The sequence below is a fragment of the Eriocheir sinensis genome, chromosome 54, assembly GCF_024679095.1.
Source record: "Eriocheir sinensis breed Jianghai 21 chromosome 54, ASM2467909v1, whole genome shotgun sequence".
NCBI lineage: Eukaryota > Metazoa > Arthropoda > Malacostraca > Decapoda > Varunidae > Eriocheir > Eriocheir sinensis.
Window position 1 is genome coordinate 7,185,161 of NC_066562.1, and position 16,439 is coordinate 7,201,599.

Genomic DNA, 16,439 nt, shown 5'->3' on the forward strand with positions numbered 1-16,439 from the left:
GAAGAAGAATAATCAACGCGCATCTGGCAGCACAGTAAGCCAGCCCCGTGTGTGTACCTCCTCACCGCTGCTAGTCTGGGCTTATACCCGGCATTTTTTAGGGCTTTTGGGCTCCTAATATCATCAAGGCCACTCTAGGAAGACGGCATTTACACTTAAGAGCCCGAGGTGAGCATGGGAAGGCGAGGGATACAAGGAATACGTTAAAATAATGATATAAGTGAATCATGCTTGTCTGTGTTGATGTTCGTATTTAAGTTTGATATATATTAATTTTAAGTGGACGGATTTATAAGTAATGTCTCCTGCCTCCCAAGCTTAGGATTCCACGTCTGGGAGATGGTGGTGGTAGTGAAAGTGAGCCTCATGTTATCTGCCCTTTCCTAACGTACTCCAGTGATAATGAGTCTCACCTTCCCTGCCCTTTCCTAACGTACTCCAGTGATAATGAGTCTCACCTTCCCTGCCCTTTCCTAACGTACTCCAGTGATAATGAGTCTCACCTTCCCTGCCCTTTCCTAACGTACTCCAGTGATAATGAGTCTCACCTTCCCTGCCCTTTCCTAACGTACTCCAGTGATAATGAGTCTCACCTTCCCTGCCCTTTCCTAACGTACTCCAGTGATAATGAGTCTCACCTTCCCTGCCCTTTCCTAACGTACTCCAGTGATAATGAGTCACCTTCCCTGCCCTTTCCCAACGTACTCCAGTGATAATGAGTCTCACCTTCCCTGCCCTTTCCTAACGTACTCCAGTGATAATGAGTCTCACCTTTCCTAACGTACTCATTTTCTTTTGATGCTGGCAGTGAAAATGAGAAGGAAAATGAGCCTCACCTTCCCTGCCCTTTCCTAATGTACTCATTTTCTTTTGATGCTGGCAGTGAAAATGAGAAGGAAAATGAGCCTCACCTTCCCTGCCCTTTCCTAATGTACTCCGTTTCTTTTAATGCTGGCAATGAAAATGAGCCTCACCTTTCCTGCCCTTTCCTAACGTACTCCTTTTCTTTTAATGCTGGCAGTGAAAATGAGAATGAAAATGAGCTTCTGTAGTGCGGCGACGGCCTGATGAACGAGCCTCCCATAACCCACTTAGCCAGGGGGGTACCTCTTTGGCAGACTCGGTAAGGAGTGGCTCTCCCGTCACGCTGGTCGCGGGTTCAATCCCAGGCAGCCGGGGAATACCCTCTCCTTGCTGTGATTAATTTCTAGTGTGTTTCGATACACGCAGAGGCCGTGTGGGACCGAGAGAGTAATAAAAAAAAGAGAATAGAAAATCTCGTCAATAAACTTCACCTTCCCTGCCCTTTCCCAACTTCCTCCTTTTTTGGTGCCAGCAATGAAAATGAGTCATCTTCCTTGCCCCTTCCTAAATTACTCCTGTTTTTCTTGACATTGGCAATGAAAATGAGGATGAAAATGAGCTTCACCTTCCCTGCCCTTTCCCAACTTCCTCCTTTTTTGGTGCTAGCAATGAAAATGAGTCATCTTCCTTGCCCTTTCCTAACTTACTCCATTTTTTCCTGATGTTGGCAGTGAAAATGAGAATGAAAATGAGCTTTACCTTCTCTGCCCTTTCCCAACTTCCTCATTTTTTTTTGGTGCTGGCAGTGAAAATGATAATGAAAATGAGCTTCTTGTTCCCTGCCCTTTCCCAACTCCCTCCTTTTCTTGTAATCCTGGTAGTGAAATTGACCCTCACCTTCCCTGCCCTTTCCCAACTCCAGTGAATATGAGCCTCACCTTCCCATAACACGCACATTTGTGTTGGCTGTTGGGGGGTACGGGGGAGCCGAGAATGCAGAGGAGGGAAGTGAATCAAGTGTAATTGTTAAGTGTTGGTGTGTTGTGGTGACAAGTGAGTGTGTATTTGTTTTCTGAATGAGTCTGTTTTACCACAGTCTAAAATCTGTTGGGGGAGGCTGTTCCAGTGGTGTATGGTGCGTGCAAAGTATGAGTGCTTGTATGCGTCAATGTTAGTGTGATATGTTTGGTATTTATGGATGTGTGTGTTATGAGTACATTGACTGCGTTGTGTAAGTATGTATGTGGGTCAATGTCAATGTGAGTGTTAGTGATCTTGTACATAAGTGTAAGTCTGTGTGCTTGTCTGCGTATGTGAAGAGGTTCCATGTTTATCTGTTGTTCGATCCGTGTTGTGATACCGTTTACCGTTGATGAGGTTTCAGGCCCCGGTCCGCTGCTATCGCCGCGCTCCATTGGGCAAGAAACGGCAGGCATTCAAGTGTAATTGTTTGTAATGAACCTAGCCGCCTTGGTGTTGGTTTGTTCTAACCTGCCAATGTTTCTGTGTGTTAGGATGCCACACCATGGAGCAGTATTCAAGTGTTGGTCCCACAAGTGTGTTATACGCTATTTATTTAATGTCAGGTGTGCCTCTATTTTCTGGACCCTTCTTCTCATTCTCCTGTAACTCCGCTCCTATTTATATCTTTATTTTTTCTTAAGGGCGATATAATTACTTGTGTTCTCATTTTTTGCCGGCAGGAGTGTGTATCCCGCCCTGGCCTGTCTTGACCCGACCCGGCCTGCGTCACCTGCCTCGGCCTACCATGAATGAACGATGAACATCCCATTACCAGATGAGATCCCTCTCCCTGGGGGGGGCAGCACTCCCCAGGGCCCCCCACCTCCTCCCATCCTCCGGGGCGCCCCGCTCCTCCCCCAGCGGCCGCCCCCACAGATCATGCTGCCCCCTGGTCCTCCACCAAACCTTTCCCTCCCCCCACCAGTCTTCACCCTCCCCCCACCGTTCCTGGGCCCACCGCCGCCCCGCCCTGCTCCGCCCCACATGCCGGGGATGTTTAGCAGGATGCCGGCGGGGGCGGGGCAGATGTATGCAGCCCCACCCCAGGAGAGGTGAGCCATGACTTGACGCACTATTTTTTTTCTTTTTTGTGTGTGGTTTTCATATCTTTTTTTTTCCTAAGCTGGTATATATTATTATTATCATTATTGTTACTATCATCTCTCTCTCTCTCTCTCTCTCTCTCTCTCTCTCTCTCTCTCACATTGTCCGCCATTTCAGGTATTCCCCAAGCCGCGTCACTGCTGATGATGACGATGCTGCCCCTTCCCCAAGCCCGAGCCAAACCCCGATTCTCCCCACCCCGGACATCTCCAAGCCACCCCCAAGCCTACCACCGCCCTCATCCAGCATCACCTCCTTAATGACCACCACAACCACCACCACCACCACTGCTGCCATAAGCCTCCCAACCTCGGCTATCCCCACACCAGACAACACCTCAACCACCACCACAACCACCACCACCACCACCTTCACAGCCCAAGCTAAAGTTCCCTTGCCCAAACTCCTCGGAAGCAAGGAAGCGAAAAAACGTCTCCTCGCGTTCTCCGGGAAAGGGATGAAAGTTCCCTCGTTCACACTGGCAAAGGTCGCACGGCCGGCCACCAACTCAGCCTTGTCAGGGGAGGACGACGAGAGCGGGAAGAAGGGCGTAACCACAAGTGCGACTGGGGTGGGGAAGAAGAAGAAGAAGGAGGAGAAGGTATCCATCATCGAGCAAATTCGGGACGAGGAATCACGTCTCAAGGAAGCTCTCGGACTCAAAAACATGATATTCAACCCCTATGGACCTGGCCTAGCACCCATCGCTAAGCTGCTAGACAACCCGGAGGAGCTGCGTCGCTTCGAGAGCCGGGGACGCAATGTAAAAGTTCGCCTCGAAGAGTACGAAGCGCGCCACAGCCACCGCCCCAAGGAACACAAACACAGGGAACATGTACGCCCACAACGCCCCAAGGATAAAACACACGGACCGCAGACCACACACACCCACCCCACGACAGACGACCGATCCCAAGCGGACACCCGAGGCAAGGACGAGCCCCGAAGTGAGCCCCGACGAAAGCCCCGGCGCGTCCCAAAATCGTGGAAGGAGTTCAAAGCGGAGAGATTTGACTTCGACCTTCTCCGTCAGGTTCGCCGGGAGCAGATGAGGCGAAGGAATAGAGGGGGGCAAAGCGGGTCGGTTTTCGAGGACCCCCGGATGATGTACCCCGTTAAAGCGAAGAGTCTGAGCGGGGGGGATAAGGATTTCCCCGCCAAGCTTATCCATGTCACGAATACACGCCCGGAAATCACATACGCAATAAATTCGTCAAGGTTCCGAGCGCACTTCTACACACGCCGCGAAATGAAACATCGCCACCCTCAGGAATGGCCGATGCTAGAGTCCTTCTGGTCCGCCCCATACGCCCCGGACACCCTCCCCACGCCCCGCCTTGAAACCCGCATCTGGTACCCCAAACTGGATGACTGGGGAGAGCTGTCGGTTGAGTCCCCAGTTCGTAAGGTCAGGTCCGCTACCCCTGCCCTGTCCCCTGTTCAAGATCGCGACGAACCGAAAATCAGGAACGGAAAGGAGAGGGAGAGAGAGAGGAGGAGAGAGATCGAGGAGGAGGAGGAAGAAGAGGAGGAGGTAGACATTGTGAAGAAGAGGAAGAGGGAGAAGGAGGAAACGGATAACGAGGAGGAGGAGGAGGAGGAAGAGGAAGATGAGGAGGAGGAGGAGGAGGAAGAAGAGGAAGAGGAGAAGGAAGAGAAGCCATCCACCGTGCCAATGGAAGAAGAGGAAATGGATGAGTTTACCCACACAAAAACATTCTCCGATTGCCTGACAGAAGAATACGAAGCCTTCCTTATGATGGTGGATGGAGGGTTGACCAAGGAGGAGAAGGAAGAGTTCACCAAGAAGGAGGAGGTGGAGAAACGAATGGAGAAGGAGGAGGAGGAGGAGGAGGAGGAGGAGGAAGATGAAGAAGAGGAGGAGGACGACGATGAAAAGACATATGAGAGTTACATGAAAACGAAAGAGGAAGAGACTCGTACAAAATCACGGAAGGCAGAGAAAGAGGAGGAGAAGAAGAAGGAGAAGAGAGAGAAATCAGAGGAGGAAGAGGAGGAGAGACTGGAGAGAAAGAGGAAGCAGAAGAAAGCAAAGAAGAAGCAGAGAGCAGAATACAAGGCAAAGAAGAAGGCGAAGAAAAAGCTGAAGAAACAGAGAGAGAAAGAGAGAGAGAGGGAGAAGAAAGCAAAGAGGAGCAAGAAGGAGAGCGAGTCTTCCTCAAGCTCGGCGGAGGAAAGCGCGTCGGAGGAGGAAGATGAGGAGGAGGAGGAGAGAAAACAGGAGAGAAAGGAGAAGAAGAGAAAGCAGGAACGCAAAGCAGCGGCCCTCCGAGAAAAGGAATGGAGATTGAAGGAGGAGAGGAAGAGAGAGGAGGAGGAGGAGGAAGAGGAACGTCGACAGGAGCGTAGGAGATACGAGAAAGAGTGGAGGGAGAAGGAGGAGAAGAAGAGAAGAGGGAGAGAGATGGAGGAAAGGCATAAAGAGAGGGAGAATGTGATGGAGGAAAGGAGGGAGAGAGAACACATTGAAGAGGATTTGAGAGAATGGAGAGAAATGCTGAGAGAACAGAGGGACCGGAGGGAGGAGAGAAGAGATGGGAGGAAGAAAGTGGAGAGAGAGAAACTTGAGATAAAGAAGGAAATAGAGGAGGAGGAGGAAGAGGAAGAGGAGGTTGTGAAGAAGCTTGTAACATATGAAACGGAAGAAGAAGAAGAAGAAGAAGAAATTGAAGACAGAAGAGGAGGAAGAAGATTTAGCAGAGACTCGGAAATAGATGAAAGTCCGTCCTACACACCTCCTAGAATGGAAGTGAAGAAGGAAGAAGAGGAGGAGGAGGAAGAGGAAGAAGAGGAGGAGGAGGAAGAGCCCCCATCTCCAGTCTCCTCCCCGGACTTCCCCTTGGAGGATGACAAAGAGGAGGAAGAAGAGGAGGAGGAGAGGATCCGAGCAGACAGCTGGGAGAGAGAGAGTAGTGGAAGGAGGAGTGGCAGTACCTCCCCGACCTTCACTCCGCGGGGCAGCAGCCGGGGCAGCTTGGGGCAAACCTACCCCGCCAGCGACACCTCGGGGTACTGTGAGCTGACCCCAGACTCCCATGCCATGAAGGAGGTCAGCTTGGATGAGATCCCCTACCCCGCCCCGTGCAGTGCGCCCCGCCCCGCCAGTGAGAGTGAGCGCTACAGCCCCTCCAACATGTCCCTGTCCCCCAGCCCCTCCCCCCCGCCCCACTGGCCCGTCCCCGGCTCCCCCCAGCTGGTCTCCATACCCATCCCCCGCAGCCCTTCCCCGGCCAGCCCCGCCCCCGAGGCCGACATCAACAAGATACCCATGCCGCCCCGCCCCGCCCCGGCCCAGACACCTGCCCCCCTTGCAGAGCAGCGCCCCTCGCTGTCATCCCCTGCCCCGCCCCACCCTGCCCCAGGAAAAGCCTCCCCACCCCAAGACGTTCCCCCGGTGGTCCTGCTGGCCCCAGACGCTATCCCTGTCCCCGGCCTTGGCCCCGGCGGGGGTGGGGGGGGTGAGGGGCTGCGTCTCTCCCGTCCCGGACTCATCACCTTCCGACTGGGGGGCTCCAAGGGAGCCTTGCGTCTGCCCCGCCCCGGCCTGAAGGGCTTTGGGGCTGCAGAGGAGGAGGAAGAGGAGGTGCGAGCCCCCCCAGGGGGTGACCCCATGGGTGAGAAGTCCCAGGAGCCCTCCCAGGCCCAGCCCAGCCCTGGCACCCCAGAGGCTGACAGCAAGTCCCCGCCCCGCCCCGCCATGCATGCTCAGAAGCTGCCTGCCCCAGAAGAGTCACTACCCCCCAAGGCCCCATCCCCGTCACCCTCCCCCAGGGAGCGGCAGCCCCCTGCTCGCCCGTCACGCTCACCCCGTCGCAGCCGGGGCAGGTCACCCCCAGCCCGCCACAGGTCACCACCCCACCCCAGCCCCGGCAGAGACAAGTCCCCACCACGGGAGTCCCCCAGTGACAGGGGGCGTGGCTCCCCCCGGCCCCGACGCCCCGCTGGCCGGGCACGCTCACCTCCCCGGGGCAGGACACCACCCCGCAGCAGGACACCGCCCCGTAGCAGCAGGTCACCACTGCCCCGCAGCCGTAGCCCTGCCAGGACTAGGACACCTCCGCGGGGCCGCTCACCCCCCCGGGGCAGGAGCCCCTACAAAAACAAGTCTCCTCCGCCACGGGGCAGGACTCCCCCCAAGACCAGGTCTCCCCCAGGGCGGGGCCGCTCTCCCCGGCGTGGTGGCTCTCCCGTGCGTTCCCGCAGCCCCATCAAGAGTCGTTCGCCCCGGCGGCCCCGTGACTCGCGCTCCCGCAGCTGGTCCCCACGGCGACGGCGGCGCGCCGGGGTTGCCAGTCCTGAGCCCCGGCGTGGGAGGGGCGACATGCGGGGCAAGGCCTCCCCCCCTAGGCAGGCCAAGGGGCGGCGCTCCCCCCCTCCCCCCCGCCGCTACCACAGCCCCGGCTCACCAGACAACCGCTACACCTCCAGCTACCTGCCCAGCGCCCCACACCGCTCCGCCTCCCCTGCCCCGCCCCGCCCCTACCACCATGGCCCACACACCCCTGAGCGCCCCTCCCCCCCAGACACCTACTCTAATCGGGGCCACCACACCCCTGACAGCTCCCCGCCCTCAGAGGCGCGCCAGTACCGGGTAAGCCCCGCTGGACAGTACCGGGGCAGTGTCAGCCCCCCTTTCAACCGCACCTCCTCCTGGAGCCCCGGCGCGGAGCGCCGTCCCAGCCCGGCTGGGTGGCGCAGCCCCCACTTTGCCCACCGCTACTCCCCACCGCCCCGCGACCGCTGGAGCCCCCCGCCCCACTCCCCCCGCCGTGGCCCAAGGTCACCGGAGCGGGGCCACTCCCCCAGCCACTCCCCTGGGCTCAGGCCGTCCCACCACTCCCCGTCCCCCCGGGATGAGCACTACCCCTATGAGAGGCGGGGCTGGGAGGGCAGGTCAGGCTCCTGGGAGTGGGAGCAGCACAGCCCCCGCGGGGTGAGGCGGGGCGGGGCCACCCTCAAGACAGCTGCAGACAGCACCATCAGTGACTCAGAGCTGTCCACCTCCACCACCACCGCTGCCTCCACCACCTCCACCACCAGCACCTCCACCACCACCACACAGCCCCGCCCCGGCCAGGCCCTCACCCCGGGCCTAGCCTCACCCAAGGACTCACCCCGCCGCCCCACGTTGGAGGAACGGCTGCGACGGGAGCACGGCGTCCATCTGCAACAACAACAACAACAGGTGTATGGGTGGGCCTCCTACCCCCCCTCTGGCCCTGCCCCGCCCCAGCAGCCCCACTCCCTGCAGGTGTGTGTGTGTGTGTGTATGTGTGTGTTACCTTTGCCATCTATTATTATTATTATTATTATTATTATTATTATTATTATTATTATTATTATTATTATTATTATTATCATTATTATCTCTTCCCTCACAACAGTTCCAGTACCCATACGATAGCGGGGAGGGCAGTGGTTCCATCGACGGGGCCAGCGTCACCCAGGGGCAGGCAAGACGGGGCCAGGGTGCCGGGGCCGACGCCAGCGGGGCCTCCTCCAACACCTCTCGGGTCATACAGGTCGGCAACATGCTCCAGGTTTTGCCCCAGGACCCATCTGTGCCCCCGCCCCATTCCCCCATGATCGTGCAGGCCGGGAATGTTATACAGGTAAGGCCCATCATTAATTAGCCCATTTATAAACCCCGGTTAAGATTCGTTTTAGGTCCGTGCCAGTATCTCATTACCTACCTTATGAAACATCAGTATCTCTTCATATATCTTTTCTACAAACCTTCAACAGCCATGGAAACGCTTTGAAAATCCAATTCAAGGCCTTTTTTTTTACTCTTGAAAATAAGGGATAATGTTTACGAAAGCGCGTCGCCTCCTCTGCTGGCCGCGGCGGCGCTGCAGCCGGTGTTGCGAGAAATACCTCCTCGCTGAAATAAGTCACATATACATGTGGTTAGAAGGGGGGGTCGAGGGGGGCACAGCCCCCCCGTTAGTAGGTCGTAAAGTTCGGTTGGAGTAGTTTAAATATGCTCCCCGACCCTAAACCCTCTGCGAGCTATTTTGCAGCTGCAGCGTCGCCGCGCTTTCGTAAACATTATCCCCTATTTTCTAGAGTAAAAAAAAAGTCCTTGAATTGGATTTTCAAAGCGTTTCCATGACTGTTGAAGGTTTGTAGAAAAGATATATGAAGAGATACTGATGTTTCATAAAGTAGATTATGAGATACTGGCACGGACCTAATACAAATCTTTACCTAAACCCCTATTAGAATAAGATTAGGATTAGTGTTAGAACAAATTAGTATTAGTATCAGAACAAGATTAGGATTTGTATTAGAACAAGATTAGATTAGTATTAGAACAAGATTAGGATTAGTATTAGAACAAGATTAGGATTAGTATCAGGATTAGGATTAGAATAAGATTAGGATTAGAACAAGATTAGGATTAGTATTAGCATTAGGATTAGGATTAGAACAAGATTGGGATTAGGATTAGAACAAGATTAGTATTAGAACAAGATTAGGATGAGGACAAGATTAGGATTAGTATTAGAACAAGATTAGGATTAGCATTAGAATAAGATTAGGATCAGGATTAGAACAAGATTAGAATTAGTATTATGATTAGAACAAGATTTGAACAAGATTAGGAATAGTATTAGTATTAGAACAAGATTAGGAATAGTATTTGTATTAGTATTAGAACAAGATTAGAATTAACATTAGCTCCTTCCTGAACCCCTATTAAAACAACATTCGTATTAGTATTGTATGTCATATGATGTGATTCTATCTCTAAATATCTGTCTATCTTACTATATGTTGATTGTTTTCATTACACTTCTCCTCATCTCTCCTATTTTCCTTTCTTTCCTCTTTTCCTCATTTTGTTTTCTTTCCTCTTCTTCTTTTCTATGCGAATTTCTTTCTTTCCTCTGAGTCTTTCCCTCTCTTTTCTCTCTCTATCTTCTCATTTTCCCTTTTCTTCTATTTCCTTTCCTCCTCTTTTTTTACTTCACTCATTTCTTTCCTCCTTTTCTTTCCTTATTTCGTCTTGTTACTCACTTTTCCTCTTCTCTCCTCTTTCCCTTCCCCTATGCACCTTTCCTCTTATTTCCTCCTTTTTTTCCTTCTTTTCCTCTGTTTACACCCCTTTCCCTTTTCTTCCTCCGCTCCCTCCGTTTACATTCCACCGTCGATCCACCCCAAGGTCGTACCAGCGGACAACATGCAGATGCTCGGTGCCGCAGCGGAGGTGGTTGGCGTGGGCGGCGTCATGCAGGTCGTGGGGGTCTCCAGCTCACCCCCCACACCCACCCTGGCCCCCACCCCAATCCCCGCCCCCCAGACCCCGACCGCTGCGACCCCACAGGCCACCACAGGGAAAGTCGGGGTCACGGTGCCAGTGGTTCAGGTGTCACCCCAGCCCCTTCCCCCGGCCACCACCACCGCAACGCCGCACGCACCTGGATTACCGGTTGCGCGCCTGATCTCACTACTGCAACAGGTAAGCTTAGTGAGTCAGATTTTTCCTATTTGTAAGATAAGGTTTTGCCGTCGGATTTGAGCTGTGCGAAGGATAAGCTTTTTCCGTGTCCTGATGCAAGCTGTGCGGAGGTTTTTGTTTGTTTTGTTTTATCACGGCAAAGGAAGCAACTCAGGGGCTATTTTATCTCTCCCTCCCTCTCTGTCTCTGTCTCTCCCCCCTTCTTTCCTCCATAATATTCTGATACAAGCTGTGCGGACGTGTTTGTTTTGTTTTCATCACAGCAAAGGAAAGGGGCTATTTTATCTCCCTCTCCTTCTCCCTTTTTCCCTCTCCTCCCTTTTTTCCTCCATAGCATTCTCTCCATCTTCTTATACAAGCTGTGGCAAGGTGTTTTTTTGTTTTGTTTTCATCACGGCAAAGGAAAGGGGGTATTTTATCTCCCTCTCCCTCTCCCCCTTCTTTCCTCCATAACACTCCCCAATTCCCTTTTCCCAGCAAATTCCGAGCATCAGCGATGGAGACCTGGTCGATCCTGAGATTGCGGCCGCAGCGAAGGAGAAGGAGAAGCAGGCCAGGAGGGAGAGGAAGGAGAAGAAGAGGAGGGAGAGGGAGGCGAGGAGGGAGGCAAGACACAGGGAGAAGGAGAGAAAACGGCTTCTTCTTCAGCAGCAACAACATCAACAACAACTCGCGGCTGCTATGGAGGAAGGCGAAAAGCAGTCATCTGATACTGAGGACGAGATGTTGTTTAGGGTGAGTCTGGGAGGGGTGAGGGAGGGATAGGAGGGGTGAAAAGGGAGTGAGGGAAGGAGAGGAGGGGTGAGGGAGGGAGAGGAGGGGTGAAAAAGGAGTGTGGGAGGGAGAGGAGAAGTGAGAAAGGGGTGAGGGGAGAAGGGAGGGAGAGGAGGGAAGAAGAGGGAGAAGAGACTGAGGAAGAAGAGAGAGAGAGAGAGAGAATAACACATCACTACAAATCAACATCTAGTATTGTTTTTCAAGTCTTCATGGCAACATCTCGCACGACAACAGCATCACTATAAAAAAAATCCAACTCTCACATCCCCCCTTGCTCCCCCGACCCTAGGAAGCCATGTCAGAGGTCCCAGTGGTCGGGTCTCCCATTCCTGAGTATGAGGTGCAGGGAGAGGAGGAGGAGGAAGATGAGGAGGAGGAGGAAGAGGAGGATGATGAGACAAGGAGGAGGAAGAAGAGGAGGCTGTTACCTGTTGCCCTGCCACCCGCCGACAAGGGGATTTTAATGAGCCCATCGTACAGGTGAGAGAGATTTACATAGATAGATAGATTTACATAGAAAATCAGACCACACAGACCCCATGGTCCAGACTTGGTGGTCTGTCCTTAAACCTAAGTGATTTTACATTAATCAGAAGACTCCAAAACGTTGCATTTCTACTCTAGTTGATATTAAGTTGAAGGAAGGTGACGGGTTTAGCTTATTTTGAAGGAGGAGTACAGAGAGAGAGAGAGAGAGAGAGAGAGAGAGAGAGAGAGAGAGAGAGAGAGACCATACCACTAACAAGATTACGAAAGAAGGAAGAAAAGGAAGAATAAAATAATGAAAGAGAGAGAGAGAGAGACCATACCACTAACAAGATTACGAAAGAAGGAAGAAAAGGAAGAATAAAATAATGAAAGAGAGAGAGAGAGAGACCATACCACTAACAAGATTACGAAAGAAGGAAGAAAAGTAAGAATAAAATAATGAGAGAGAGAGAGAGAGAGAGAGAGAGAGAGAGAGAGAGAGAGAGAGAGAGAGAGAGAGAGAGAGAGAGAGAGAGAGAGAGAGAGTGTTCACATATATAATTGGAAGATACTTTATTTCATGGGCACACACTGGTAATTTTTTTCCTCAATTTTCCCTTTTCCCTTCATTATTTTTATTTTCCCTTTACTGCCTATCATACTCTCAATAATGATAATAATAATAATAATAATAATAAAAAACCTGCTCGTAACATCACCTGGTCAGCCCCTAACCTAACCTAACCCTAACCTAACCTAACCTAACCCTAACCTAACCTACCCTAACCTAATCTAACCCAACCTAACATCACCCAAACCTAACCTAACCTAACATAACCCTAACCCAACCCAACCCTAACTTAACCCTAACCTAACCTAACCTAAGTACCCACTCCAATGCTGTTACAGGTCAGGCAGGCACAGTTCCCCCCAAAAAACACCTGCTTGTATGTTTTCCTGTATTGTATGTGTATGTGTATTGTGCTGTATTGTATGTGTATTGTGTTATTGTGAAAGCAGATTGGCGAGAGTGATTTTGCATGGGCTTTCATAGTTCCTTTCCTCCTCGCCTCTCTGCCACACACTCCTAACACCTATCCCTCCCTCTCATATGTTACCTATTGCTTAAATATGAGAGGAAGGGATAGATGTTGAGGCTGTGTGGCAGAGCAGAGGGGAGGAAAGAACCCACAGTAGCCAACACAAAAATCGGTCTCCCCATTCTGGTATCACTGTAGTTTACCCGGACAAACCCACAGTAGCCAACACAAAAATCGGTCTCCCCATTTTGGTATCACTGTAGTTTACCCAGACAAACTCACAGTAGCCAACACAAAAATTGGTCTCCCCATTCTGGTATCACTGTAGTTTACCTGGACAAACTCACAGTAGCCAACACAAAAATCGGTCTCCCCATTCTGGTATCACTGTAGTTTACCTGGACAAACAGTAGCCAACACAAAAATCGGTCTCCCCATTCTGGTATCACTGTAGTTTACCTGGACAAACAGTAGCCAACACAAAAATCGGTCTCCCCATTCTGGTATCACTGTAGTTTACCTGGACAAACTCACAGTAGCCAACACAAAAATCGGTCTCCCCATTCTGGTATTACTGTAGTTTACCCGGACAAACTCACAGTAGCCAACACAAAAAAAAGGTCTCCCCAATACATACAAGCAAGTTTTAGGGGGGAACTGTGCCTGCCTGACCTGTAGCAGCATTGGGGTGGGTGCTTAGGTTAGGTTAGGTTTAGGTTAAGTTAGGGTTAGGTTAGGTTAGGTTAGATTTGGGTTAGCTTAGGTTAAATTAGGGTTAGGTTAGATTAGGGATAGGTTAGATTAGGTTTAGGTTAGATTAGGGTTAGGTTAGGTTAGCTTAGGTTAAGTTAGGGTCAGGTTAGGTTAGGTTAGCTTAGCTTAGCTTAGCTTAGGTTAAGTTAGGGTTAGGTTAGTTTAGGTTAGCTTAGGTTAAGTTAGGGTTAGGTTAGGTTAGATTAGGGTTAGGTTAGGTTAGGATTAGGTTAAGTTAGGGTTAGGTTAGGTTAGGGACTGACCAGGTGATGTTACGACCAGGTTTATTATTAACATTATCATTATCACTATAGTTTACCCGGACAAACCCACAGTAGCCAACACAAAAAAAACGTCTCCCCAATCTGGTATCACTGTAGTTTACCCGCCTTTCCCCGTTCTCTAACCTGCCCCCCCTCGCCCCAATGGTCAGGTCACGCGAGGACTACTGCCCCAAGACTGTCAAGTTTGCTGACGGTGTTCTGCCCGGGGAAGGAACGTCTCCGAGCGGTGGGGAGGAGATCCACTCCCCGCCACCCCCCATCACCGGCACCAAGGGTCTGACGGGGAAGAAGAGGGAGAAGAGACTGAGGAAGAAGAGGAAGATGAAAGTCAAAGTGATAAAGCTGGTGAGTAGGAGGAAGAAGAGGAGAGATGGAAGATGAATAGAAGAGATTTTTATATTTTAACCCGGTAGCTGCGGGGATCATGTTCCATTAAGGGAGAAAAATGAGAAAAAAATCATCACTCACGCAAACCATTTCATAACATATATCAACACATTTGTGATCAGTTTATGCATCATCTATTTTGGGGGGTTTATATCATGGCAAAAATTTGGCCCGTCGATGCTACACGGTAAAGCCTCAAATTTGGCCCTTCGCTGCTACTGGGTCAAGCAATTCCTCTCTCTCTAAATCTTTTTCTCTTTGTTTATGAAGACAAAATATGCATAAATAACACTCAAGCACAAAATTAGAAATACACTTTGAATATATGTATGAATTTATGTATAGATGCGGTTATGTCAAAGTCTATTCATGAGAGTATAAGAAATTTCCACTGCTATTCAACTCGGAAGATATTTACTTGTCTAACTTAAATTTCCTTACTCCCCGCCTCTCACAGTACACCCCAGAGCAGCCATCCTCGCCACCCCCGCCCCCGCCTGGCTCCCCACCCTTCACCGCCCTCAAGCTGTTCCCCGGCTACACCCACTACAGCATCGCGGCTCAGGGCACAGCTGTTATATACACACAACAACACCTACAAAAGCAATATGGTGAGTGAGCGCTTGATTAGAGTCTTACATATGTAGCTTGGTGATGTCTTCTTGTAGGAAATCCACAGTCAAGGGGTTAAACAGCTCCCATTTCCCTTTCAGCTTTCAACACAGGTGGAGTGGCCCTTCCTGGAGTTATGGTGGCAGGCGGAACAGGAGCGGCAGGGGCAGGCGGAGGGGTAGCCACATCTCCCACCACAACGCAGGGAGTGTATGGCTACCCAGGTTATGTGTACACCACGTTATACTCCACCTCGCCGATGCAGTATGTCCTCCCAACCCCTACGGCCATTGCAGGAGGAGGAGGAGGAGGAGGAGGAGGAGGAGGAGGGAAGAAGAAGAGTGAAGATTAGAACATGGAGAAGTGGGAGGTAAGAGAAGCAAAGATTAGAAGGAGGATGATAAGCAGGATTAGTTACACACACACACACACACACACACACACATGCACAGCTCCTCACAAAGAGTTTAGTTTAGATTTGAAACCCTGTGAGCTTTTTGTAGCACAGAGAGAATGGAAAGGATTTGATGCCTTGAGTTTGTAATGTTAATAGTATTTTAAGGAAAAGAAGCGTGTGACCTTGGTTCTGAAATATACGTAACGGGCATTTTGCTGTCATTTGTATATTTGTGAGTCAGCAGAGTTGTGTGGCTGATGGAGCCGCTTTCTTTAAACTCTCCTTACAGTGAGCAAGTTTTGTTTTATCATCACCTTCACGACGTGTTTGAAAGGCGTTTATCAGGGGCTCTCAACCTGTTCTCCAACTTGTACTGGCTGACCGGCACCCCAGTAATCCAACACCCAATACAGAATGCTGGTGTATCAAAGGTGGTTCAAGATGCGGTACACCATGCCACAAATTGATGAAATTGTAGTGACTTCATGAAACAGTTAAGCACTAACACCATAAAGTACAAAGACACCACACAGGACAGGAGAGAATGTATAGTTACTGTATGAAGGGGAAAAACAATTTGTCTGCCCATCCAAGTACCTCCTGGAAAGCCCTGTGGGTTGATGAAGGCCCAGGTTGAGAACCTTTGCTCTGGACAGTGGCAAAGGCTGTGCCTCCCAGCGTCCGACATGTAGCCTTTAGTCGTTAAGTCAACCTTACAGGTGCATAAAGTCAGGCCTGTGTGTGACAACCAGTGCTGGCAGCAGCTGGGATGATTGTTTTGCTCAAAGGTAGTAATAGCCACCAGGGACTCTATTAAGTAAACATTAAAGAATGTTTACACTTTTCATTGTTTCATGAAAATGTTGCTCACTGTTTGCTTCAGAAAATTGCTCCATCACATAATGATGAAAATATCCCAAGAAAATACTATTTCTTTTCTTTATAGAAATGTTTACAAGGTTTTCCTAAGAAAATACTATTTCTTTTTTCTATAGAAATGTTTGCAAGGTTTTCTTGGCTTGATAAATCTGATTTTTTAAAACACGGGTTTGTCAAAGTGAAAGTGAGTGTGGTGGAAGCCTTGGGCCAGGCTCTGGGAGTGTTGTGGTGTAATGGGCATTGGCAGCCACGGGAGTGCCCTCATCAAAACCTCAGGCCCATGTTGGAGCTGTTCTTGGTTGTCTTTTTGTACAAGCAGCAGAATACAAACATAACTATGCTTAGCACCCACATGTAAATATGTGAATGGAAGAAAATGCAGAAAAGAACTTGAATAAAACTAAACAAAGCAAATGATGACACTT

General features: G+C 50.6%; 1 protein-coding gene across 1 annotated transcript; it reads left to right on the top strand.

Annotated features, from left to right (window-relative positions):
* Positions 1-16,428, top strand: LOC126983672 (serine/arginine repetitive matrix protein 2-like). The gene is made up of 10 exons (XM_050836646.1): positions 1-168; positions 2,508-2,879; positions 3,049-8,203; positions 8,337-8,564; positions 10,121-10,417; positions 10,895-11,152; positions 11,484-11,674; positions 13,889-14,084; positions 14,584-14,737; positions 14,840-16,428. The coding sequence occupies exons 2-10, from the start codon at positions 2,584-2,586 to the stop codon at positions 15,088-15,090; spliced, it is 7,026 nt and encodes a 2,341-aa protein (XP_050692603.1). The 5' UTR covers positions 1-168; positions 2,508-2,583; the 3' UTR covers positions 15,091-16,428.
* The last annotated feature ends 11 nt before the right edge of the window (positions 16,429-16,439 follow it).

Excerpts from the sequence above, each read along its gene's own strand:
- LOC126983672 (XM_050836646.1), top strand. The coding sequence starts at position 2,584 with ATGAACATCCCATTACCAGATGAGATCCCTCTCCCTGGGGGGGGCAGC. Across the intron at positions 2,880-3,048 it reads GCAGCCCCACCCCAGGAGAG|GTATTCCCCAAGCCGCGTCA; the intron begins GTGAGCCATGAC and ends CCGCCATTTCAG. Across the intron at positions 11,675-13,888 it reads TTAATGAGCCCATCGTACAG|GTCACGCGAGGACTACTGCC; the intron begins GTGAGAGAGATT and ends CCCAATGGTCAG.